The 26,496-nt window shown below is 52.4% G+C and overlaps 2 protein-coding genes across 2 annotated transcripts in view; one reads left to right on the top strand and one right to left on the bottom strand.

Moving 5' to 3' along the window:
* The window catches only part of C23H7orf50 (chromosome 23 C7orf50 homolog), a 101,720-nt gene that overhangs the window by 15,103 nt on the left and 60,121 nt on the right, over positions 1–26,496 (top strand). The window lies entirely within an intron of this gene.
* Positions 16,358–21,052, bottom strand: Gper1 (G protein-coupled estrogen receptor 1). Its single transcript, XM_021186748.1, has 3 exons — positions 20,877–21,052; positions 20,355–20,559; positions 16,358–18,522 (listed from the first exon to the last, which is right to left on the bottom strand). The coding sequence occupies exon 3, from the start codon at positions 18,283–18,285 to the stop codon at positions 17,158–17,160; it is 1,128 nt and encodes a 375-aa protein (XP_021042407.1). The 5' UTR covers positions 18,286–18,522; positions 20,355–20,559; positions 20,877–21,052; the 3' UTR covers positions 16,358–17,157.

Raw genomic sequence — 26,496 nt, 5'->3', positions numbered from 1 at the left:
GTGTGTGTGTGTGTGTGTGTGTGTGTGTGTGTGTGTGTGTGTGTGTGTGTTCACTATCCTGTCTACCTGTCTAGCCGTCTGCTCTGCAAGCTTCGGAGGTTCTCTTGTCTCTGCTTCCCCTCTCCCTGGAGGTGCGCTGGCATGTGACGTGTGACGTGTGCTCTAGCTTCTTCCATGTGTTCTGGGGATCCAGACTCGGGTCCTTCTGCATGGCAAGTACTTTACCTGCTGAGCCTGGTTTTCATCTTGTTTTGTGACAGTCTCATGTAGCCAAGGCTGACCTTGAACTCCCAACCCTTCTCCCATCAATTCCCAGAACCCGTGCTGAATGTCTGTGTTTGTTGGGTTGGTCAGGGGGAGCTCCGTCCTGCAGGCTGTCCAGGTTCTGCAGTGCTAGGCAGGGGACCTGGGGCCTGGTGATGCTTAGACACTCTACCAACTGCACCCAGTGCCCGTGCAACGACATTCTTAAGTTTTCTCAAAACAAAGCTTTCCACCCCTTTTAAAAATAAAACTAGCCCACTGTAAAAATACCAAAAACATGGAAAAGTTTGGCAAGAAAAATGTTTGTATGTTTTATCATTTTTGTCATTTTATCCTTAGGCGTGGCTGACCTCGGTCTTCACACTGAGGGTTGTCAGTGACATTGTCTGTGACTAGAGCACAGCTGATTATAAGTTTAGAACTGGGATACACACACACACACACACACACACACACACACACACACACACACACACACACAGACAGACAGTGGTATACTTCCATGTGGGTACTGGTACTTGAACCTGTGCCCTCTTGGCTGGAGAGAGCCATCTCTCTCCAGCCCTGGAACTCTGTTGTTTTTTAGACTGAGTGTGGGAATTAGTTTCTTCTCTCAAATTGTTCACAGAATACCTGACAAGAGCAACTTAAGGGAGGAAGGGTTTATTTGATCAGAGGGGACAGTCCATCCCAGTGGCAGAGGCCGCCGCGGGACTGTGCCATGGCTGGTCACATTAGATCAAGCAGAGATTCGTGCTGGTGCCAAGTTAGAATTTTCCTTTTTATTCAGTCCAGGACCCCAGTTCATGGGATGTGCTGCCCACGTCCAGGCTGGGCCCGCCTTTTTCAAGCTCTCCTGTCTAGACGCTTTCCTTGGAGTTGAAGCCAGAGGCTCAGCTTCTGGATGGTTCTGCACACCATTAAGTTGACAGTCTAGATAAGATTGATTAACTGCCAAAACAAGTGCTTGAGGTGACATCTAGACAGCTGGGCCAGCAGCCCATCCTCAAGTGTCTTGTTTGCAGACGTCCAGGTGCCTCCCATCCCGGTTCTGAGGCAGCCTGGGTGGCCTGAGCCAGTGGCTTCAGCTTTCATGCAAGGAATCTGGTCCACAGTTTGATGGCGGCCTGGCCCAGGTTTCCAATCCAGCCTGTATTTCAGGGCCTGCTGTACTTCTGGCTCTGGGTGGCTGTGCCATGGGGTTACTGTCTTAAAGGTCTGTTGGACACTTGCTGGGGTTTGTTTCTGCTTCCCTGTGGCGTCGCACCCTATCCCTACTTCAGTTTGCAAGATGCCCAGACTCCATCTGTGATGGGTCCCTACTCTCCCAGTTCTTATGCTCTGTGCTGGGATGGGCTTCTCGTGTCACAGCTGTCCAGCACTTTTCTGCCACAGATTGCACGTACTATAGAAGGGAAACTGTCCTGGGGCAGTCCCACTGGGTGGGTTCACCTTCTTGATGACTCCAAGGATTCCCGGCTCAGGGCAGAAGCCGGGGAGCTGAGCCCAGGTCTGGGGGGGAAGCCCTGCCACTCACAGGCACTGGGCACCACCCTTCTTCACACAGGGTACTCCAGGAAGCTCTCCTGTTTGGAGACTCAAATACCAGGATGAGGGGCGCAGGCTTGCATGTTTGTACAGTCATTTCAGAATTATTCTTGTAACGGCATGGAAAGATTTCCCAGGGTGGAGCGTCCACAGCTGGGAAAACAGTTGTGGCTTTGAAGACATTTTCCCAGGGACTGAGCGCGCATCTCCCGCTGTTCAGAGCACGGACTGACTGAGTCTGGCTTTGCTTGCTTAGCTCCAGGAATGGCTAACAGCAAGCGCCACGAGTGCACTGCCAGGAAGGAGCTCTTGGCAGCTTGATGAGGGCAGCTTTTCATGCCCAGTTGCCACCTGAGTGTGACTGGGCATCAGGATGACAGAGATGTCTGACCGGGTAGTGGGGAAGGAGTGGGCATCAGGACCCCTGTAGCTGCTTGAGGCCACTGGCCTCTTCATGGTGGATGAGCTTTCTTTAGCTGTTCCCTGGTGACGGTGTTGTGTAGTAACTTGTTTCCTTGCTGTGATAAAATACCCCACAAAGGCAGCGTGAGGGAAGAAGAGCTCATTTTGGCTCATGTTGGGAGGGCATGGCCACAGGAATGTCTGTGGCCACATTGCAGCCCATAGTCAGGAAGCAGAGTGCGGAATGCTTTTTCTAATGTGTTTTTGGTTTTTTGAAACAAGGTTTCTTTGTGTAGCCCTGGCTGTCCTAGAACTCCCTCTGTAGACCAGGCTGGCCTCGAACTCACTGAGATCTGTCTGCCTCTGCCTCCCGAGTGCTGGGATTAAAGGTGTGTTATGGCTTTTTACTTTTTGTTCTATCCAGGACCCCAGCCCATGGGATGGTGCCATTTACAATTAGTGTGAATCTCCCCCTCAGCCCATCTAGAAGCCCCCTCAGAGACATGCTCAGAGCTGGGTCCCAACAAGCCAGCAGTGGTAGCTAGCACCCTTGTCAAGGCCTGTTATAGTCAAGACTTGACCTAAGCGTTTCGTCCTCATTCCATGGGCCCTGGGCAAGAGCCCATGCTCAGGATAGTTGGGCACCCTTGTGGCCGGCTCTGTGGCCTTGTAATAGGTCCAGGCCATCCTGTTGACTGCTGGACTTTAAGGAGGCACAACAGAAGAGGTGGTATCTTGAGACTAGTTACAGGTGATGCTGAGGTTCCCGAGGCTGGCAACCTCACTGTGCTGTTCTCATGGTGTGACTGCAAGCCTTGCTTCACTGACTGTGCCACCACCTGCTCCTTCTACCTTACAGCTCTGCCGCCCCCTCCCAGGGGTGCTGTCCTGGTCCATAGGAGCCCACCCATCTTCTATATTGAGGATGAGCCTCTGTGTTCCCATGTCCCATATCAGAAGTGAAGGGAGCAGGGGCCCAGCTTAGGTGTCCTGTGATGTGTGCATGGAATGCAGAATGCACAGCCTGTGCTGTTGTGAAGTAACTTGGTGGGTCCTTTGGTGCGGGCAGTGCCCATCAGATGTCCAAGGCCAGGAGCTGGGTGGGCGGATACGGAGGCTGTTGTTCCAAAATTTCTGGGAACCAGAGACTCCCTTTTGCATGGAAGTTTCGGGTGCTTTAACCGTCCCGCTCAGGTTCTGGGGTTGCTTCTCCTTGTGCTCCTGGCAGCGCCTGGGTGGTGGTGGCAGCAGCTAGCACCATGGGTGACACTGTCTGGTTACAGTTCTGATACGGGCTGCAGTGTCAGGACCTTTGGCCCTACAGTGACAGAGGATACAAAGCCCTTGGGTCTTAGGTATTGAGACTGTCAGCACCTAAGGCTTGGCAGCTCTCTGGGACTCTTCCAGCCCCAGGGCCCGAGGTGTCTCCTGCTCAGCTGTGCCCAGGCTTCACTGTCTTTACCTCTGCTCCGTGCTCTCTGCCTGACGGCTCTCTGAGCACTTTAGCCTCTTGACATGACTACCATTGGCTTTCTGTGTCACCAGCCTCACCCATTCTTCTGAAGATGAAGGAAAGCCTGCTTTTTATAGCCAGAGAAGGACAGTCAGCACAACTTTTATGCAGAATGAAGCCTGTTTGCACACCAACCCCAGGCTTTCACTGAGCTGCCTGGCAAGCACTCCCCTTATGCCTGGGTAGGAAAGGCTGCCAGGCCATTGAGAGTTCACCGAAAGCTGGCCCTGGCTGCTGCAACCGGGCTGCTGGTGGTGGCTCTTCAGCGGAAGATGGCTGTAGTGCGGGCATTCCAATGGGCTCTGTGACTGGCATTCCCTCCCTCAAGGCAATCAGGGTACTAGGGAAGTGACAGCAGTTGTCAAGTATCTACCCTAATTTTAAAGAAAAAAATTAAGGTCAGGGTATGGTTCATTCTGGATGGTACTGGCTGTGTAAACATAAGGACCTAGGTTTGGTCCCTAGCACCCACATAAAAAGCTGGGTGTGGTGCATACCTAGAACCTTAGGGCTGTGGGGGTGGAGACAGGAGAATCCCGGACTCACTGGCTGGCTAGTTTTGCTGAGTTGGTGAACTCCAGGTCCAGGGAGGGACCCTGTCTAAAAACAATAATGTGGAGAGTGATTGAGAATACAAAGCTGAACCATGTTACTCCTGACTCAGGAGAGCCGGGTCCTCTGCCCTGCCCCCACTCCTCTGCCGAACCATAGGCGTGCTACGGTTTGCTACTATTAAATTAAATTAGGTCCTCTGTGGAGGAGGCCGACCTGCTCATATCTCGGGAAGTCCAGCCCGCACCCAGCCAGTGTGACTGACAACCATCCCTGCTCAGATGCCCCCAGACCAGGCTCTTTTTAAAAAAATTATTTAATATTGTTCATGTGTATACATGTGTGTGCACTCTCATGCATGTATACATGCCACAGCACACGTGACCTGAGGACAACTTTGTTGAGTCAGTTGTCTTGCTTGACTTCACGTGGGACCTAGAGTTTGAACGCAGGGTGTTGGGCTTGTGTGGCAAGCACCTTACCTGCAACCCATCTGGGAGGCTCCAAAATGTATTTTGTTGGGGAGTGGCATTTTGTTCTGCCACCATGGCACTGATACTGCTGAGAGCTGTGGTCCATAGGCTGAATTATGCGTGTGTGTGTGTGTGTGTGTGGCCTGTGTGTGTACCCGTGTCTTGTGTGTATGTTTGTGAATGTGTTCATGTGTTGTGTCTGTGCACACCTGTGCATGTGGGGGGGGGTATATGTGTTTGTGTTGTGAATATGCCAGCCAGTGTGTGTGAGTACGTGTGTGTGAATGTGTGAGTGTGTGAGAGTATGTGTAAGAGTGAGTGTGTAAGAGTGTGTGTATGTGTGTGTGTCTTTACTAGCAGCAGCTTTCCTTTCATTACGCCTGACAGAAATCTACCAGGAGACAAAGCTCCATCTTGTCTGGGGTGGCCCTTCCTGCCCTTCCTGTACCGGAAGTTAGGCTTGGGGTTTGCCATCCCAAGTAATGAGTGCACAAATGATCATCGTGTGAGGGTGAACTGCCGACTGCACTGTTCTGGAACATGGGTGTCTGTACATGCGTGCCTGTGCGGTGAGGCTTAAGTCAGCATTGGCTGTCACTCCTTGGTGCTGTCTACCTTTTTTTTGTCTTTATGTATGTGAGTACACTGTGGCTGTCTTCAAACACACCAGAAGAGGGCATCAGATCCCATTACAGAGGGTTGAGAGCCACCAGCTAGAGGCGTGTTTTTTTAAGACCATGTCTCTTGGTGGATCTCCCTGTTTCTGCCTCCCCAGTGCTATGATTACAAGTGTGCACTATCATGTCCAGTCTCTCTCTCTTTAAATATGGGTGCTTGGGACTGAACTCAGGACCCGTGCTGCACAGCAAGCACTCGGGCCAACTGAGCCACCTCCCCTTCCCTCCGCATCCATTTGTATGGAGAATGTCTCATCTGCCTCTTGGAGAGGAGGGCCAAGTCAGCTAGGCTAGATCTGTGGGTGCCGCGTGGGGTGTGTGCATCCCTCCGGGCCCAAGGCCAGCTGTATCCTGCTGCGTGCTGCTGTGCCAGGCTTCTGTCCACTGACGTCCTGTATTGGCCTTCTGAGGCAGCTCTGTGTCCCAGCTGCCCCCTGGGTCCTTACGCGGCTACTTGAGACTGGGTTCCCTCCAGTGCACGTCGCCAGCATGTCTGAAAGGGAATGTGGATTTGTAATGAGGGACAAAGGCTGGCGATGTTTCATGCATATAAATTGAGTTTTTCTTTCCATCCGTATTTTGTCAGGAATCTAATATGTGATATTTTCTGTCCTTCCTCAAGACAAACAGCCATGGTCACAGAACTAACAGCTATGGCCACAGAATTGTCACTTTGTTCAGATGTGAGATCGCTATGTGGAACCTTTATTTTTATTTTTTTATTGTTTTATTTAATAGACCCAGGGCTGAAGATGTGACTCGCCCTTACCTAGCGTGCATGAAGCCCTGAGTACCTTCCCCAGCACTGCATTCCCCAGGATGCCTGTCATCCCAGCACTGAGGATGTAGAGGCAGGAGCATCATGGTCATCCTTGGGTACTTAGAGTACCAAATTAGCATGGGCTTCAGAAGGAAAAAGAGAAAGGAGCCACCATATTAGAGCCCACGTATCAAAAACCTGAGACTGACTCTACCTCAAAAACAGAGACAAGGAACAGAACTTTATTTTATTTTATTTTATTTATTTATTTTTTGATTTTTTTCAAGACAGGGTTTCTCGGTGTAGCCCTGGCTGTCCTGGAACTCACTCTGTAGACCAGGCTGGCCTCTAACTCAGAAATCTGCCTGCCTCTGCCTCCCGTGGAATTAAAGGCGTGCGCTGCCGCTGCTGGGCAGGAAATAGAACTTTAAGACAAAAAAATGGGGGAGTCTTCATTTACCTGTAGCACAAACCTAGCTGGAGACAGGAGCCCAGCTGCTGTGCACAGTGAGCTATACAGTGCACAGGTGCCCCACTCCCTGGGGTGTCTGCCTTTTACCTGGTGGCGGTCTTACTCTGGTGGAGTTCGGAGTCCCAGAGGCAGGTCCTCTCAGGGTAACCTTGGGTAGACAGTTCACTGTTGATTTTGTTTTTTGATTTTGCACATCATGTTCCTTGGCTTGTCCTCATTGTAACAGAGTATCTGAGAGAAAGACTTTAAAAGCCAGAAAGGCTTTGTTTTGTTTCAAGGTTTCAGTTTTTAGTCCATGGTCAGCAGAAATTATGTAGCAATTTCCTGAAGTTAAAGCATTTCAAGCTGAAGGGTTTCTGTGTAGAGACCAGAGTCTTCCTCAGTCTCTCTCCACTTACTAGTAAGATTTTATTTTTAATTTTTAGTTGTGTGTGTGTGTCCAGAAGAGGGCGTCTGATCCCTTGGAGCTGTAGTTACAGGTGGTTGTGAGCCACACACTGTGAATGCTGGGAACCAAGCTTAGGGCCTCAGCAACAGCAGGAAGTACATTCATCTGCCGAGCCATCTGCCAGCCCCTCTACCTTAGTTAAGTTAGTTAGTTAGTTAGTTAGTTAGTAAGCTAATTTGAGACAGGTTCTCTCCCTTGAATCTGCAGCTCATGAATTTGGCTAGACTGGTTGGCCAGCAAGCTCCAGGGATCTTCCTGTCTCCGCTTCCCCAGGGCTAGGATTACACGAACATGCCACCATGCCTCGCTTTTTATGAGTGTTGGGCATCAGGTACTAATGCTTGCGTGGTAAGCACTGTAACTGAGCCAGCTCACCAGGCGCCTTCATCATAATTATAATTTATTTGTAAGCTAAGGTCTTCTCACTGAACCTGCAGTTCACTGATTGACCAAGCCAAGGAAAGCCTGCAGGCCCTGCCTTTCCAGCCCTAGACTCACAGGTACATGCCAACACACTGGCTATTGACTGGGTGCTGGCTGTCTCTGGTCTGGACTCACAGGTACATGCCAACACACTGGCTATCGACTGGGTGCTGGCTGTCTCTGGTCTGGCTCCATGCTTCTCTGGCAATGGCTTTACTGTCTGGACCATCTCCCTGCCCAGAGTGGAGGGGGAGCAGGAAGCCTAGGTGTTTGTTGGTATTGGGGGGCTAAGCTGTGCTACTGCGATGACAGTATTCCCTTAGGGGTGGCAGCAGAATGAACCAGGGGAGCTGAAGAAAAGCCTATGGACCCACACACGCTGCAGCTTGAGAGACCCTGAGGCTGCCCTGGGAGCTAGTTAGGTACCTCAGAACCCAGCACGCCCTCTCCTTTCCCTCCTCTCCACAAGCTTCCTCGATTGCTCTCTCCTCAAGGCACCGCTTCTTCCCCGAAACTACTGTCAGGTAGGAGAGCCGTGTTGTCACTCCTGTGAAGTCCCCAGGCCTGTCTGATCTCACTGGAATCATGTGTCTTTCTAGCCGTTGTTTAGACATCCAAGGCAGATGTATGGAAGGCGGACTGTGCTTTGAAATCCCTTTCATTTTACTGAAGAAGTAAGACTCTGGCATGGAGGCAGAGACAGTGATGTGCAGTGGGGGCCTCGGCAGCCCTGTGAACACAACAGCCAGTTAGTGCTGGAGCAGAAATGGCACAGCTAGACAAACGCCCCCTGCCCCTCACTTCAAAATGCAGAGGAAGAAATACGCTGTTGTGATCCCAGCCCAGCCAAGGACAGAGCTGTCATTAGACCGGGGCCATCCCTTGTATTGTCTCCAGCAGCGTGTGTAAGCAGCACTGCAAGGCTTGGCTTGTATGTGAACTTCACATGGGTGGAAGTCGACTGAGCTTTTTTTTTTTTTTAAAACCAAACCTTCCTGGCCCGCTTTCTAAATCTTAGTTTTGCTGTTGTATACAACCCTCCATCGTTCATTCTCATCTGCCATTCTAGTCCTTTCAGCAGTAGTGATGATCAGCTGTGTGCACACTTGTATTGTCTGTGTCCTGCCGCGTGGCATGGGCACACAGGTTTCTCTCAGGGATGTTTCCTCCTGGGACCCTTTATGTCTGCTAGATAAGCTAACACCACAATGCATTAAGTCACTGCAGATTTCTGAGGTTGGCTTCCCACTTCCTTAGTGGCCATCAAAGGTCCTCGAAGACGCTAGGCTAAGGCCACAGGTCCTGCTGGTCTTGGCCAGATTGCCTCCTCCTTGGCACCTTTAACCTTCCTAAGAGGAAATGCAAAACGAGAGCAGAAAGGGTCAGGGGACTAACCAGAAAGGAGGTTCTGTCCCTTTGGTAACATTCTACTGGAAACTCCAGGTGACCAGCCCCCATGGTGGCTGTCAGGATGGGGCTGGCAGGAGCTGTTGTGGGAGGATCTCACACCCCCCTATGCTGGTCCCAAAACTGGGGTTGTGTGAGTTCATGTTGCTACAGCAGCAGAGTGCAGAATGTGCCGTTGCCTTGACAACACTGAGGTTGGCCAGGCTCTTTAACCGTCTTGTGTGTGCGAATAACGCTCTATCATGAGCCATGCATGTCTGTCTGTCTGTTTTTGTGTGTGTGCCTGAGTGCATGTGTATAGGTTTGTGCCTATGTGGTGCATGCCAAACAGATGTCTCTGTGTACCCATGTGTGCATGTGGATGTGCGCTGCATATGTGTGCATATGTATACACATATTTTTAGAGGGCTGGAGGAATCTCGACTCTACTAACACCTGTACTTGGGTCGCCAGCCCCAGGAATTTTGTGGGGAACCCTTACCCCGCCTCCACTGCTTCCAGCTTGCTTTAAGGAAATCGACCTGGAGTCCCAGGCCCGCCTGGGTTCTGTGCCCTAAGGAGTTTGTGTGTGTGCTGCCCTACGGACCGGTGGGGTGCCCTGCCTTGTCAGGGGCTGCCATCCTTCTGGAGAAGTGTTTCCATGACAGTGTCTCGTGCTAGTGATCGTGAGTTCAGCCAGCTTTAGCCACTGCCTGGGCATGAGAGGGAGTCAGCCTCTGTTCCTCTCTCCATTTCTGAAGGGTGCCATCTCCAATTTAGTGAGGAATACTGGGTTTCTAAAGCCTGAACATCCTGTGCACACAGCATCCACTGCTCTCCTTTGCCGCCACTTCCCTAGGGTAGCCTGTAATACCCCGGGGACCATGGTCATAACTTCTGTTCTTGTTGATGCTGGGAGGGCTGCTGGAGCCTGGAAGACTAGCCTGTGCATGCTTGGAGTAGCCTGTGCATGCTTGGAGTAGCCTGTGCATGCTTGGAGTAGCCTGTGCATGCTTGGAGTAGCTTGTGCATGCTTGGAGTTTTGTGCATGCCTTGAGCTCCCTGAAGTGGCTCCATGCAGGCTCTGGGCGGAGATTGTCCTAGCATATGTCACCACCATGTTACCAAGATGTGGAGGCTGCATGGAGGAGACAGATCCCATGTGGGAAGTCAGAAAGGAGGCCCAGACTGCAGGGGAGGAGGACCTGGGCCTAGCTTCCACTTCATTGTGCCTTCTCCCTTGAGACACATTAGTTCTCAGTGGAGCCAGCTCCCCGGGCATATGGCTGGGACAGCTCCAGAATCTACAGCTGATTTCTTGTGATAAGTTTCAGGTTGATCCCACCCCAGGGTAGGACACAGGCAGGTTTGGGTGCCTTTTTTGTTCCATGTTCCTGTGACTTTCAAATGGGCCCCCACCCACTGCACAATGGCAGCAGGCAGATTAGCCCAGCAGATGACGTCTTCCTGATACCACCAGGTTGGACGTGTGAGAAAACTGAGCTGCAGTGTGCGCAGGAGCACCCCTCCTCCTTCGACCTTCTCCCACCCTGCGTGTGTGTGTGTGTGTGTGTGTGTGTGTGTGTGTGTGTTGGCTAGCCCTAGAAGTTGGAAGAACTGGCCTGTGATGCAAATCTAGGCTTCTGCTATGCCAAGCAACTTGCTGGTTAGCAGTTCAGCTATGGTGGAGAGATGTCTCTCTAGCTCTGAAGATCCTTTCGCTGTCCCCCCTCTGCCCTCAGCAGCCCTGAGCCCCTGCCCAGGACTCATTCTCAGAGAACATGCCAACCTACTCCAGGCCTGAAGTGCTGTCCTCTATCTAGCCCTTCAGTCTGCGCCTGTGAGCAAGATGCCTTAGAAATGTCTTCCCAGGAGACACGGGGTAGGATGGAGTTTCCAGGTGACCCCTGCCTCCTGTCCTCATCCTTTTTGCCTCTGCGTTTCCAGTGCAGGGCTTGCAAATGTAGACTGCCATGCCTGGCTTTTTAAGTGGCTTCTGGGACCTTGTGCTTACAAAGCACACACTTTATCTACAGAGCTGTCTCCCTAGTTCCCTCCCAAGTCCTGGCGTTTTTTGTGGTTTTTTTTTTTGGGGGGGGGGGTTCTTTTGTTTGTTTTTGAGATCGGTCTTACAATGTAGCCAAGGTTGACCTCAAACTTACAGTCCTCCTACCTCAGCCTCTCATGCAACACCACTTCTGGCCAGCTTGGTGCAGGATGACGCCAGGGAGCAACAGTGTCTTCCCCTCTCTGCTCTGAGAAGAGAAGCCAGGCTCCCCACATGTGGCAGCACCCCAGGGTGACACATCCCATTTACTCTTGTTTTTTGGCCATTCCCAGGGGTGCAGATCACTGCCCTTATTGGTTGATTGATGCATCTCCCACACACACCCCAAGCCCTGTGGCCTTCAGAGTTACTGTCCCCATGTATGCGGCCGCCTTGCTGAGTAAGTCCTGTGGATGGTGTGTCCTTTCTGTACCTTGGTGCTGCTGCAGTTGTTAGACAGTGGTGGCTGGCCTGTCAGCTCGCACCAGGCTCCGGCGTAGAGCCTGCTTCCCAGGACAGAGGACTGGCCTTCGCCTCTGTGAGCGACGGCTGAGGATGACTGCCCACCAGCCTCCCGCTTTAATTTTACTGATCTCTTTCCCCCCTGTTTTTAATTGAAAAGCCTATGGAAAGGCACCCCGGATAATTAGTTTCCCACTGTGAAAGAGAAAATAAAGCTGGAATTACCAGGCAGTAAGTGAGAAGAGAAAACTTTAATTAGGAGCTTCCCAGTAAATGCTGGAGGATGGCTTCGAGGATTCCAGATGGCTTAAGCCTGCCCTTGTTCAGAACACACTTTGCAGCTGCTAATGGCAAGTGGGAGCAGTGTTGGTTGGTGTCTTCCCTCTGTGGGAAAGGGACAGCAGAGACAGGCAGAGGGTGGGATGGCTCTTCAGAGAGGGACGCATCTGTAAAGCCGAGAGCATCTCACTGACCAAGGTGTCCCCTCTCCTCGTTCTGTCCAGTTCGAACCCGACTGCCCCTTCCCCTCCCTGCCCTGGGTAAGGTGAACAATGCTGGCTTTTCCCGTGAATGCAGGGCCTCGTGCTTAGGCCGAGCTGTCTCCCCAGCCCCAGGATGGTCCTTACCCTTGACTATCTCAGTGGGTGCTGAGGGAGTGGGAAGTAATCCTGTTGTACTGTCCCTTAGGCAGTCAGGAAAGCGGGCATTGGTACACAGCCTTACCTCTCTCCCAGTGATAGCCTTTGCAGGCTGCACTTGGATGCCTGACCTTCCTGCCCCCCGCCCATGTGCTGCAATTACAGGCGTGCAGCCCCACACCGGGCACATCTTTCCCTGGTTGTGGTCCACCCCACCAGGATCAGGCTCACCCACCTCCCTTTTAGGCTGGGGAATCTTCTATTTCATTCTGTAACCCTTTCACTTGAACTTGGAACCGTCACTCAGTCCTCGTCTCTTGTATCATAGAGGCCTGTGCTGTGAGCTGGCCCCCTGTCACCACTTCAGTTTTTCCTGATGTTTGCTCCCGATTAGATCAGGTGTGTGTATCCCTGCCTCTCTGGGTGTCTAGACTCTCCTCTCGGTGTTGCCAGTGTAACCATGTGGGAGGGATTGTGCCATCTGCCCTGTGGGAGCTCCCTGCTTTAATAAGCTGGGCTTTGCAGGTGTTTTACCCCCTCACCGAGGGCCCAAGGTTCATAACCGGGTGGGGGCTTGTGGCCACGTGAGTGAGCCCTAGGGGAAGGCTGCGGAGGGACTGGCCTTAGTCCAGATCCCGCTTCTGCCAGCCAGCTCTTCTGCAGACTGGAACCCTGCCCCCTCCTCTTTTTCCTCCTCTTCCTCCTCTTCCTCCTTCCCCCTCTCCCGCCCGTGTTCCGGCTCATTCTCGACTTCTAATTACATTGTATTTATTATGTAAGTTATATTTATCCAGTTATTACTGGAATGGAGTCCTGGTTGCTCTTTAATAGTCTATGACTGTTTGTAACTGTTGATTCCTCTTAATTATCCTGATACTCAGATCATCCCAGTGTGGCCCGTGGGAGGCTCTGAGGCCATCTCCTCTGTCCTGGATGTGACCCTTTCCTCTCAGAGAGGAACCACATGTTCCAGCCACTCCCACCCTGAACCTGCCAGGTCTCTGAGGGGCCAGGCTGCTGGGGCTGCCCTCCTTTGGTCCTAGACTCTGAGCAAGTGGAGCCCTGTGTGCTCGGTTGGACACAACACAGCCGAGTGGTTTCGGCGTTCATCCCCAGTACTGCAGAAGATAGTCTCCTTGGGTTTGCTTAGAGTCTGTCCCCCACCCTTCCAATAGGGCTGAAGGCACAGATGTTAGCGAGAGTTTAGTGCTTAATTACCATTTGTGTGTGTGTATGTGTGTGTGTGTGTGTGTGTGTGTGCACTTGAGAGTGTGCACAAATGCACATGTACAGGCAGATCCCTGGGATCACTGCTCAGTGAGAGAGCCTGCCTCAAGAAATAGGATTTTTATCATCAGGTGCAGTAGGGGAAGACATCCTACTCTAACCTTTGACCTCCACACATTCACACACAGACAAGTACAACTCCCATCCCGTTTCCCCAGCCCCTGCATACACCATACATGCGCGCGCGCGCGCGCGCGCACACACACACACAGGTTTTTAAAAAGCACTAATGAATCAGAGACAGTTGGGGCTGAATTTTACACATGCTTATGGAGGTGTGAGGGGGAGGCCGCTCCCCAGGGTACGTGTTCAAGACGGCAGCAGAAGAGCCTCTATACTGAGATACTGCCCAAAAGATGAATGTGCTATCAAGCTTGCTGATCATCCTGTATGTGTTCTAGAATGTCTGCCTCTCCTAGGCAGCCAGGTGGCTGGCCTCCTTTGCCCGCCAAAACAAGAAGAGAATTGATGGTACCTTAGGTCTTGCTCACCAGGGTGGATGGGCTGGAGTGCAAGGGAGGGCTCGTTATTAAGCTCTGAGTAGGTGATGGAATGGTTTCCAGTTGTAAGCAGGTTTTCCATGCCCACGGTAGCTGCCTCTCCCCTTCTTAGGGTCTGAACTACATTTGTACGCGGGAGTGAGCCAGGTTACCAGGAAACAGCAGTGCAATTAAAACGCCTTGATTTTATCTTGTGGTGTTCCTGCCAAGAATAATTGTGTTAGCCTCAGTTCGGCTCCGGGACGCACTATCAAGGGGGGGTCATGTGGGCTGCACAGGGCCCGTAGAGCCAGCCCTGCCTTGCTCTGTCCCCGAAGTCCAGCCTTCTTTCTAGCCTTCCCCTTCTGGCCACCTTGCCCTGGGACTTGGGGATATACATTAGTCACCCACCCTCCCCTCCCCAGAGCAGCTCTCCTTATGTTTGCAGATGGCAAGTGTGCTTTGAGGCATAGAGGAGGCAGGGGCTGTGTTCCTGCCTGGCTCCTGCCTGGCATAGCTTAACTTGTAGAAGACTCTGGTCAGGAGCCTTAGATAGAAGGTGACACTGCGTCGAGGGCCTACAGTTTTATGCTGCAGAGTGGGCCTGTCCTGCATGATCTTAGGACTACAGCAGTCCCAATGGACCACTGTGCTGCTGTCCAGAGGACGGGGAGGGTGCCACTGGCCCAGGGTAGCTTGCCACAAGGAAGGAGTGCTGTCTCCAGAAGTGTTCTGGGACGTTGGGCAGCTGCAGTTGTAACTGTAAGCCCTGGGGTTGTAGCCATAAAGAGGGAAGGGTGACCCTGGCTCCCTGTCGTCTTCCCTGTCCAGGCTGCAGAGCTGCCCAGTGGGTTGGAGGCTGAGGTTCTGTTCCTGGCCCCATCCTTTATCGTCCGTGGTTTTGACGATTATAGACTCCAAGCCTCTACTTTTTTCTCTCTATAATATGGATGGGGGCGTGCCCTCAGGGGCCTGCTGTCCTCTTCCTGATGCCTGGCTGCCTACCTAGTCAAAGCTGGGAGCCTTGGCATATTCTGGGCACCTGCGCATCACACTGGCCCAAGAACGGCCAGCAGGTGCCTCTCATGTAGGCACATTTGAAGAGTTGAGGCCCAGCCCTGCCTTTTTTTTTGACTTGGAATGGAGGGTCTTTTCTTGTCAATCACTGAGGTCAAAGGGCAGTTTGAGCCAGCGGTTTACAATGATGTTCTCCCGTTGAGGTTTTCAGCCACACTTCCCAGCCTCCACTGTAAGGACTGCTTTGTGCCTGTCTTTAGGGGCACTGTGAGAGCTGACCACATCCCCTGGGGCTTAGAGTTTGCTGACAGAAGTGACTTAGGGTCAAGGTACCTCTTGATTATGCAAGGTTTGCATGAGCTGGGTACACCTTTGTTGGGTTGGCTGGGGTGGAGCCACGGGCTTCTCTGAGTTGTCGGGCCCTCCAGGGCAGAGCCACACACCAGGCTTTTCACCTGCCTGCCTCCCATGGTGGCTCTTCACCCGTTGGCTTACGAGAGCCATCCTTGAGGAGGTGTCCCGTGCTTTGCTTGAAAGCCAGCCCTGCTTGGGACCCAGGTCACAGTTGGGGACAAACACCCCTGTTCTTGAAGACTAACACTCAGGGCCACTAAAGCCGGGAACGCACTCCAGGCTGCTGGCCATGCCACCCTGCACAAGCCATGCCTGACAAAACACCGAGGGAGGGAAGCCTGTGTCCCGTGTAGTTTGGCTGACCCTCGGCTCTGCCAAGCCCACCAAACCATCTGCTCTCTTTCCAGATATTGTTCTCGAGTATCTGGAAAGATACTTAAATATCTCTAATATTTACCTTAATAACTTAAATATCACGTGATGTTTTAACTTAATCTTATCTATAAATATAACTTATCATCAGAATAAAAAGGCAGGGTCATAGGTTTGAATGGAAAATAGCATATTCTTTAGAGACAATGTGGGTCATTTTGTCACCTACATGTTACCTTGTATGTTACCCTAGGGTCCGCAGCCAGAGCCATGGGCCTCTTGACGTGGACAACTGCCCAGGCAGGTGTTCAGGAAGTAGAGGCGGAGCGTGAAGCAGTTTGTCCTGTGATCCAAGGCCCGAGGCCCTCCCTCCTGGCCCCAGGCCCTCTGAGTCCTAGCCCTGGGCATGTCGCCCAGACAGAGTCTGCTAGGCATGGGTAGCTGTCCTATGCAGACCCCGAAATGAGGCTAAGCGTGGCTGTCAACATAAGTAACAAGGAAGACATGTTTAGTGCCCAAGTGAAACACTGAATGTGGCCCTCTCGATCCCAGAAGTGGCAGTCGTAGCCAGCTAGACAGATTGGCTGTCGGTACATAGGAGAGTGCTCAGAGTGGTCCTCAGGTATGTGAGGGTATGGGCATACTGTTCTTTTGCAAGGAAGCAGCTGACTGTACTAGCATGGCTTTCTAATCATGCCCCACCCCATACCCCTACCACCCCAGAAATCACAGAACAAAGAAGAATCGCCCTTAATTCACAGACACGGAATGAACACCCCAGCCTTGGTTCTTTTTACGTTTTAATGAGATCCACTTACAGCTCACTGTTCCCAGTATTATTTCTGTGGTGTAAGTCCTTCCACCACACATCTCATGGCGGCGGCATCCCGCCGGCCTGCACAGCAGCACCCAGAGTTCCTTCCACCTTCACGGAAGGGCAGACACCTTTGTAAACAAGCTTTGTGAGAGGGGCATCCCAGAGCAGGAAGGTGTTGTGTTAAGCCTTTCTCAGTCAGACACGCTGTTCACTCAGGAGTCAGGAGTGGCATCTGGGGTGACCTCACAGCCTTCTGGAGGACAGGAAGAAGGCTCTGGCATCCTTAGCTCTGGCTGCACTGGACAGTGTATACATGGTCAGTTACACATCACAAGCAAAGGGAAGGTAGCCAGTTTGGGTCTGGTCCATAAAATCTGTCTCTAGACTCCTCCACGGAGCAGGCATGTAACATGGTGCTCCCATAGTGTGGCCTGCCCTCTTATCAACAACAGGCTTGTCTTCTGGGAACATAGGCTATGGAAAGAAAACCAAGCAGCAGACCTGCATGGTGCCCTTTGAGGTCATAGGTCAATGTCATGTGGCCTGCTGCCTTGGCACCTTGAATCTGGATGGCAGCATCCATGAGCTGGACAGTCAGGAAGGATCCTAGCATCTCCAGAGATGACCCAGCAATGTGACATTTTCCCCAAGCCACTGGGGTTTGAGAGTACGACATGGCTTAGCTCACCCACCACCTGTGCTAGGTGTGTGCAGGTCCCGAGCACCAGCCTGCTCCCCATGTCCGTTCCCGTCTGGGAGGTGCCTCTCACACAGCACTGCTGAACCTGACCTCTGACTGCTCTGTGCTGTCTGGAATGACAGCCTTGAGCGTGGTGTGGCAGAAGCGGTTCAGAGCCGGCAGGCTCGTCTTCTGCTCCACATAGAGCCTGAGTTTGTCCCTGAAGGTCTCTCCCAGGAAGCTGTAGATGAGCGGATTCAGGCAGCTGTTGGAGAAGGCTGCAAGGTTGACTATGTGGCCTGTCAAGGGGTAAGCATGACGGAAAGACTGCTTGCAGGGAGTGTCCCCCGGCTGCGTCCGCTGCAGGAGGTGGACGCTGATGAAGACATTCTCCGGCAGCCAGCAGATGAAGAAGACAAGGACCACTGCGAAGATCATCCGCAGGGCTTTCTGCCTGCGTGGGCGCAGGCCGCGGTGCCTGTGGGCCCGGATGAGGGCTCGCACGATGAGGGAGTAGCAGAGGCCAATGATGGCGAAGGGCACAATGAAGCCCAGTGTGACCTCCAGCCACTGCACCTCCCTGACATCGGCAAAGCAAAAGCAAGCCTCCTCTGTGTGCCGCAGGTGCACAGCTGTGAAGGGCACCAGCGTGGCGGACACCGAGGCCATCCAGATGAGGCCGCAGCTGAGCCGTGCATGGTGCTTGGTGCGGAAGAGGCCACAGCGCATGGCCTTGGCCAGCGCCAGGTACCTGTCAAAGCTCATCCAGGTGAGGAAGAAGACACTGCTGTACATGTTGATCTGCAGGAAGAGGGACATGAAGGTGCAGAGCACTGCGATGTCGTAGTACTGCTCGTCCAGGTTGAACACCTCAATCAGGGAGTCAGCCACCAGGATGAGGTCGGCCGCCGCCAGGTTGATGAAGTACAGATCTGGGATAGTCATCTTCTCCCGGAAGCTGATGTTCACCACCAGGATGAGGATGTTGCCCACAAAGCCAATAGGAAAGAGGAAGATGGTGTAGAGGCAGGAGAGGAAGAGGGCAATCACATACTGCTGATGCTCAGAGAGGTCCCCAGTGAGGTTCCCCGGGGCGTCTTCCTGCAGCGCCAGGGACATGTTGAGGTCCAGAGGGGTGCTGTTGGAAGGGGCTGGCCACACGGGACCTACGTAGATCTCCACTCCAACGGTCTGGGCTGGAGTAGTCGCATCCATGGCTTCCCTCGGCCGTTTTCAGGATTTGCTGAAAGGGTCACAGAAGGCTGTTTTATGTGACAGCTCCATCTTCACAAAGAAAGGGGATTCCCTTGAAAGTGAGCCAGGCATGCGTGAGGCAGGAAGAATCGTCCTGGGAGCCTGTTAGTCTCAGAAAACCAGAAGGGCGGACAGGGTGTCTGATGTCTGGGCTGGTGCTGGGCAGGCACACCTGCTGCCTGCTTGCCTTCTGGGTACCTGTAGAGGCAGACGGGGCAAGGCTTAGCATCTAGAACCCGGAGCATCCTGAAGGGGCTAGGTGTGGTGCGTGAGTGACAGCAGGGTCCGCCTGGACTCTGGCTTTCGCCACCCCCCTGAGCTGGAGCAGAAGAGGTAGATGTGGATAGACATGGAGTGTTCCTTTATGTCCCATAAGAGCGCCCATAGTTGGTGACAGTTTGTGAGTCATGGGAGATGCAGTGGGACCAGTCAGATTACTGGCTCATGAAATACCGTGAGTGTGTGGTGTGGGAATTTGAGGAAAACTACTGTTTGTCGAGACAGGAAGTCTCATTAACTTCAGCAGCTGTTGGAAAGAGACGTGACGTGGGAAGGGAAAAAACCAGCCTTTCTCAAAGGTAGCCCAAGAACCCACGGGCTGGGAGCTGCCTTTTCTCTTGGGGTAAAGTGGGAAGAGAAATTTTGTTCTTTGACCTGTGGCGGTACTGAGTGTGGTGCCAGGAGGAGACACCTGTCCCCGTTTAAAAGGAAAACAAGTAAAGAACAAGCATTGTTATTGGAGGACTGGGATGTAGCTCGGTGGTAAAGCATTTACCTGGCACACAGGAGAGCTGTGGGTTCCACCTTCAGTATCTTTCTCTTGTGCGCGTGTGTGTGCGCGCGCGCGCGCACACACACACACACACACACACACACACACACACACACACAGCTGTATCATTTTTTTCCTGAGATGAGTTTTTGCTATGTAGTCCTGGCTGTCCTGGAACTCACTCTGTAGACCAGGCTGGCCTCCAACTCACAGAGATCCACTTGCCTCTGCCTCCCAGGTGCTGGGATTAAAAGGCTTGTGCCACCAATATCCAGCTCACACAGCTGGATTTGAGGCAGCGCCTGTCTCATAGTCCAGGCTGTCCTCAAATTCACTTAACAGTAGGGGATGACTCCTCATCCTCCCAGCTACTCCGGAGGTTGTGCTCCGGAGGATCCCTGGAGCACAGGTGTTTTAGACTAGCTCAGGCAGCAGTCTGAGACCCCGATCCCAAGGAATAAGGAAGAAAGGAGAGAAAGAAGGAGAGCATTTTGTCCTTTTCACAAGTTACGGTGAAATATAACATTTTAGGCACTGCAGCCTGGAGGTTGAGTTTCATTTGTCCCTGGGGATGGTTCCTAGCCTGTATGACTCTGCCTCGGGGTTCTCTGGGGGTGGGTAATGCGGGTTCTCAGTGGCACTGGCCGTGTCTGGAGACCCTGGGGTGTCACTGTGCAGGAGTTGGGTGCGGGCATCTGGTGAGTGGAAGCCAGGAATGCTACTAAGTGTCCATATTGCCCCGGGCAGGGGCATCTCAGCTGCCGTCCCTGTGTCTTCTTCACAGTCAGAGCGAGACAGCAAAGTGCTCGTCAGATGTGCTCCTGAAAACACATCTCTGTTGCTCTTCTTGTGATCGCATTTGGTTTTGAGGTGAGACAAGAGCAACCAGAGGTTTAAATTGGCCTTTCTCTCCCCAAGTACTGCTTCATTAAAATAACGGGAAGAGAAAAAGGAGGGGCCACTCACTGCTGTGGCCACATCCTGCCTTGGGTGTGTGGGTGTGGATGGCCAACCCATCTTTCATGGTCGTGCCCATCTGAGCCATGGAAGCGCCAGTCTTCTGAGTCTAAGTACAGTGCGGAGGGTCTCCCTTCATTTCTTCTAATACCTGGGCCTGGTGCATACTTTAATCCCAGCACAAAAGGATGGGAGGCAAGTGGAGCTCTAAGTTTGAGGCCAGCCCAGTCTTATGTAGTGAGTTTGAGGCCAGTCAGGGCTGAAACAAACAAACAAAACCTGAAAATGTAGAAGTACTCACCCAGAATGTGTGAATGTTGAGGCTTGGCCACAGTTCCAGCAGCTTAAGGGGAGCAGAGCCCTCAGATGGCTTTCTCCCTGATCTGATCAACTCTTCTGGTGGGCGCGTGGCAGAAATGACGCCCTGGTCCTTGGTCTAGATCGCTGCTCTGTTAATCTAATGATCAGCGTCAGTGTCCTTCTGATTTTCTGTTGGGTGTCCAGATCTGGGGAAACAAGACTAGGTTTTTGCCAGGCTTACGAGGCCCCTGTCCCTGAAACAGTCATAAGCCACCAGGACTCCCTTGGCAGACAGAGTGGCAGCATGGTGGTGTTACAGGGTGTAGCCAGGACCCGGGTGTGGCCGAGCTCTAGGTGGGCATGCTGCTGTTGCCTGCGCTTGGGCAGACCTTGCTCACACCTAGCATGCTGTCCTGGAGGCCAAGGGTGCATGCCTGCTCCACCATTGCCACCCACCCCACCCCAGCAAGAAGTTCTGAGCCACATGCAGCCCCGGAACCTGGGGCATGAGTGTGAATCTTACCTGTGCCGTGGAGTTACCGGGCCATCTGTTGGAGGTGTGCCTGGAGCTTGCTCCCAGGGATGGACCTGGGACTTGCAGCACCTTGGGGACGGTGCACGGCAGGGACCCAGCAGGAGAGGAACAGAAGCACCCGCTCGATGCCTGGGGATGGATGCCTGTGGCCGTCCAGCAGCGTCCAGCAGCGTCTGGCCCCCTTGGCACAGCGCCTCCTTTATAGACTTCCCAAGCCTACTCACTGGGCTCTGGCCAGCCTCCCTTTAAGGCCAGCATTAACCATTTTTTTGCTGGCAGTTTTTTTCCTCCCACATGTAGACAGTTCCAGTGTGACTGCTGATTTTCACCCACTGACACATTTATTTGAAGTGTGAAAGGATTATAATATTCTTTACCTTTTAGGTAAGAATCCTTCCTCATTTGTTGAAGCAATGATACCCTTGTCTGTTTTAGCTTGTGCTGGCTTTAGAACTGAACACTGAGTTTCCTCAATCAGCATAGTAGGACAGCAGTCACACAGCGAATGTAAGCTGTAGTTTTCCTAGGGACGCTTGAAGTGGGGATACAGGCTACAAGTAGCCGGCATTTTGACCAGAAATTAGGAATCCAGGTGTGTTTTCTGCTCTAATGTTAGCTGGGGCTAATGTCCCTCTGCCCAGGGATCAGCTGAGCCACCTGTCTTCTCTCTGTCCCCGGGCCAAGGTCAGGGAGACCTGGGCCCTGGGGGCTGAGTGGCCTTGTGACTTAGTACGCATCCTACCTTCCAGTTGTGAAAGTTTCATCCACAACACTGGGGTTCTCTTAGAATTGTGGCCCTGGGGGTGGAGACAAACACAGGGAATGGGGCTTCACCACGTAATCAGACCTCCTACAGCCCTGACCTGAGTGATCCAGTCAAGTGATTATGTATTCTTAATGATTTAGAGTCCGTTGGTCTCATCTGTACTCTTTTCTTTGTATCTGAGTGTGTGTGCGTGTTCATGTGTGTACGTATGAATGTATGTGGACGAGGAGGCTAGAGAACCTGTTTGCTAGCCCTCAGGTTCTGCCCACCTTGTTTTTTTTTTTTGTTGTTGTTGTTTTGTTTTGTTTTGTTTTGATTTGTTTTGTTTTTTAAGGCAGGGTCACTGATCAGCCTAGGGCTCACCAAAACAGGTAGGATGGCTGGCAAGAGACCCCCAGGGTCCCACCTCTTCCCCCCTCAGTGCAGCCTCCTGTGTTTTTAGCTTGATGTCTTTTTGATTGTTGGCAATCTGTGATGTTGAATACATTGAGAGTGCATTTGTGTTCTGAGCATGAATATTTCATACCTCTGCTGGCTGAGGGCTGCAGAAACCACCACATGCTGCTCCCCAAAAGGGGGACTCTTTGCAGCAGGAAGAAGCAGGTACTGGGTTGGAGAGGTGGCTCAGCGTTAACACTTGTTGCTCTTGAAGAGGACATAGGTCCAATTTCCAGCACCCATATGGTGGCTCACCGTCATCTGTAACTCCAGACCTAGGAGATCCAGCCCTCTCTCAGACTCTGGGGAACAGGCACACAGGTGACACACATGCCGGTAAAACAGTCATACACATAAAATATTTTATGAACAGATGAAACCGTTAGCTTCATGTAGACAACTGCAGAGTTTCTAGAAAACATCGATCAGCTGCCCTGTGCCCACATGTGTAGCTTCCTACTGGAAACACACTTGGTGGCTTTCTATAGGACACTGGCTTATAGTCTTTGAGATATGCATTTTTGGAAATATATACATCTTTAAGCAGAGTTCCATTAAAAATATAATTTTTAGTAGTAAAATACTAAGTTAGGGCCCCTTTGAGCTGTGGAAGCCCTGACTACGGAGTTGACTTTCTCCCATTTGAGCAGCATGGGAAAGAGCCCCTTGGTCCTTCAGTATCTTTTTACCAGCTTACCAAGTCAGGATGACGTCAGCATTAAAACAACGCCTGCAACACCATCGTGAAACAAACAAATCCTGAGAAAACACGACTTCCTTTTGAATTAAATAAATAAAACAGAAACTCAAGCCTTGAAATAGCCAAGGAATGCCACTTAAAAATAGCCGCTCCCTTAGAATTTCCCCACTCTTGCAAGCCCATGGTCAGGTTCCATGGTGCTGGACCACTGAGAAGGCCTTTGCTGTCTTCTGGGTCCCTGGGGTGCTCTGATGTCATGCACAGGTGCAGGATTGGCAGCTAAAGTCTTGGGGGGAGCATCTTACTCCGAGCCCAGCCTTCCCTTTAACATTCCAGGTAGTCACATGCTACGTCTAGTCTACCACTCTGCTGAGAGGCACTACCGGACCCAGGCAGCGGGCATGTCTGCCTCTGACCTCCATAAGTTTTAGTATGGATAAGGGATGAGAGAGACCTTGAAGATTCTGTCAGTGCAGTGGAAGTCCCTCCTTTGGTGAGAGCTTCCTTTGTACTCTCCAATAATAGTCTTGGGATCCTTCTTCCGATCTAGGCTGCCTCCGGGCTTGGCTCCTTGACAGAGGACAGAGCCTGAGGAATACAGCGTGAACATTTGCAGGTGAAGGCAGACTGGTGGCTGAGTCCTTGTCCTTGGTCCAGCCTGCTCATGTCCTTCCTGGTCTGCTTGCCCCCATGTGAGTTTGATGTCTGTGTGGGTTTGGCAGTATGTTTTGTGCACGCTTGCCTGACAGTTGTTTATAATTGTGTTGTATCTGAGGAACCTACACTGGCTGGTGTACCATGGCAGGAAGGGCCGGGGCTGCAGAGTTCACACTCCACGGTGACTTAAGACTAAAGGGAGAGGCCTGAGAGGAAGTTCAGTGTGACAGGCCCACACCATATACAGACAGTATTGGATGGTGTAAGGGGAGCAGGTGCAGTAATGTAATACCTTCATGAACCCTCACAGGTGCTCCCAGCACACACCCAGTCATGTTTCAAAACTCCAGAGTGCCACTAGGCACCCCCCCCCCCATTTCTCTCTCTTGGTCTTCCTGCCCTCTTCTACAGCATAGATCAGCCCCAGAACTTCATGGGTCTAGGGGCACCTCTTGCTGACAGTCAGAGTCCTCAGGGGACATGTCCCCAGAATCTGAGCGTGGCCGGTATACAGCATTGTCCTTCTGACTCCTCAGTGGTCACCTGGAGCATAGATCTGACCTAAGACAGCCCTGCAAAGGCCTTTGGACATCGTGATTGTCCATAAGTGGGTTATCCATAGCTATTGTGGGACACATGTGGCCCAGAGCTGCAGGCGCTTTCTTGGGAGTGAGGCAGGTAGCTTCCTTTCATCAGTGAGGCCACCCTGCCTCTTAGACAGCAACCTGTTAGGGACCCAGAGTGACAGCCATTTATTTAAGTCAACCATTAACACTCTTGGCTCTTCGGACCTTTGCTCATGGGATTTGTTTTGACTCTGAAGTGACAAGCCATGTGTGTTGGGAAAACACAGCACAAAGCTTGGAGAAATTTGCCGATGTGTTCCCACCCTACAGCATTTATGCGTTTTGGGTATGTGTATATATGTTTACGTATTTGTGTGCATGTGTGTTTGGTGGCCAGAGGCCTGTGCCTACTGTCCCCTCAGGCACTGGCCAGCTTGGTTTTTGAGATGGGATTTCTCAGTGCACCCATAGTTTGCTGATTCAGCTAGACTGACCAGCCAGTGAGTTCCAGGACTCCTCCTGTCTCCACGCCCCACACTAGGGTTGTAGGTATGTGATGCTGCACACAGCTCTTTGTGTGATGATGGGCACCTGAAGGCAGGTTCTCATGCATCTTTACCAGCATCTCACCAGACACAATTTGTGCATTTTCCTCTAGTTTTCCAGACTCAAGGGGAGGCAGGGAGCTCTGGCTCCTGCCTGGAGATGGCACTGACTTCTAACTCTGTGGCACAAAGTGCTCAGGACAATTAATACTTGACTTAAATATGTCAGTGTTTAGTAGGGCAAGAGGTGGGCATCTTCTTCATAGAGAAAGAAGCAGAGCCCAAGGGGAGGCTAAGCATGTGCCTGGCTCCCAAGGCAGGGAGGAGCCAGTCAGGGCCAGCTCTCCTGGGCCACTGACTGACCGTGGGAGACCAGTGCCAAGCTCTCTCGCTGCACTGTCTGCCCACCCTGGCTTGGGAAGGCTGTTGTGTCAGGGTCTGTGCAGAGCTGTGACGCTGCCTCCCTGACTCCTGAGCCTTTTCTCATCTTATGAGATAGATAGTGACTGGGAAACCACACCTCCAGAGAAACACCCTCATCCGGGTTCCAGACCAGCCTGGCCTGGGACCATAGGAGTGGGCATCTGAGTGCTGTGGTCCTGGTCCTGTGAGGTTCAGCAGGCTTCTTCCAGACAGACATCCCAGATGCACACTACGGCTGCCATCCCAGGCTTCCTGGGACTGTTTCCCAGAAAAAGCTAGTTCAGTAGCCCTATCTTCCGATGTGGGAAGGAATTTACAGCCCCAGGAGAGTGTCATATCCCTGTCCTGCAGCTGCCACCTGCCCCCCTCTTGTCCCCCTCCCCCTCTAGCCCTCAGAGCACACGGCCATGTGCCTGTGGGGAACAGTTTCAGTAGCTTCAGTGTTGACAGCTGGGGCTCTTTCACGGTTGCTGGGAGCATTCTGGTTGCTTCCTTTGATTCCTGGAGAGTGTTGGCAACCAAAAGTGAGTGTGTCCAGCTCAGAGTGTAGATGGGGGTGGAGGGGGCCCTGTGTGCTATTCAGAGAGGCCGCTGACACCGTGGAGTAGTGATGGAGTGAAGCTCTGGGATGGGTCCTTATTCACGGGTCACAAAGCCCCTTCTTAGCCAGCAGAGCCTTGGGATCCACAGGCCTCTCCCCCCACTCATGATCAGTTCAAGTTTCCTTTTCAACACTGAGAGTTCCTGCACCCTTTCTCTGGGTCAGAACACGCAAATCTGCATTGTCCTTTGCTCTCTTTTGTTCTACATCTTCCTCTTGGTTCCTTAGGTAGCAAGACCCTCCTTGCTCGTAGGGGTTATCAGGAAGTTATGCTGTAATGGGTACAGAGGCAGGTCAAGAGACAGGCAATCCAGTGAGTAGAACCCTGTCTAAGGCCTGCTGTAGGGACTTTGTCTCAGCGTCTTTCCCGTGGGCCTGGTGCGGCCTGTAGCCTTTTGCTGCTCCAGCACTAGAGCAAGTGGCTGATCATTGGAGCCTTTCCCCTAACCACTGGGACCCCTCCCCTAACCACTGGAACCCCTCCCCTAACCACTGGGACCACTCCCCTAACCACTCCCCTAACCACTCCCCTAACCACTGGGACCACTCCCCTAACCACTGGAACCATTCCCCTAATCACTGGGACCACTCCCCTAACCACTGGGACCACTCCCCTAACCACTGGGACCACTCCCCTAACCACTGGGACCACTCCCCTAACCACTGGGACCACTCCCCTGATCACTGGGACCACTCCCCTAACCACTGGGACCACTCCCCTAACCACTGGGACCCCTCCCCTAACCACTGGGACCACTCCCCTAACCACTGGGACCACTCCCCTAACCACTGGGACCACTCCCCTAACCACTGGGACCACTCCCCTAACCACTGGAACCACTCCCCTAACCACTGGGACCACTTCCCTAACCACTGGGACCCCTCCCCTAACCACTGGGACCACTCCCCTAA

This window comes from Mus pahari, chromosome 23, assembly GCF_900095145.1.
Source record: "Mus pahari chromosome 23, PAHARI_EIJ_v1.1, whole genome shotgun sequence".
Classification (NCBI taxonomy): Eukaryota; Metazoa; Chordata; class Mammalia; order Rodentia; family Muridae; genus Mus; species Mus pahari.
The sequence above is the reverse complement of the archived record's forward strand: the minus strand, read 5'-3'. Positions and strand labels throughout refer to the sequence as shown.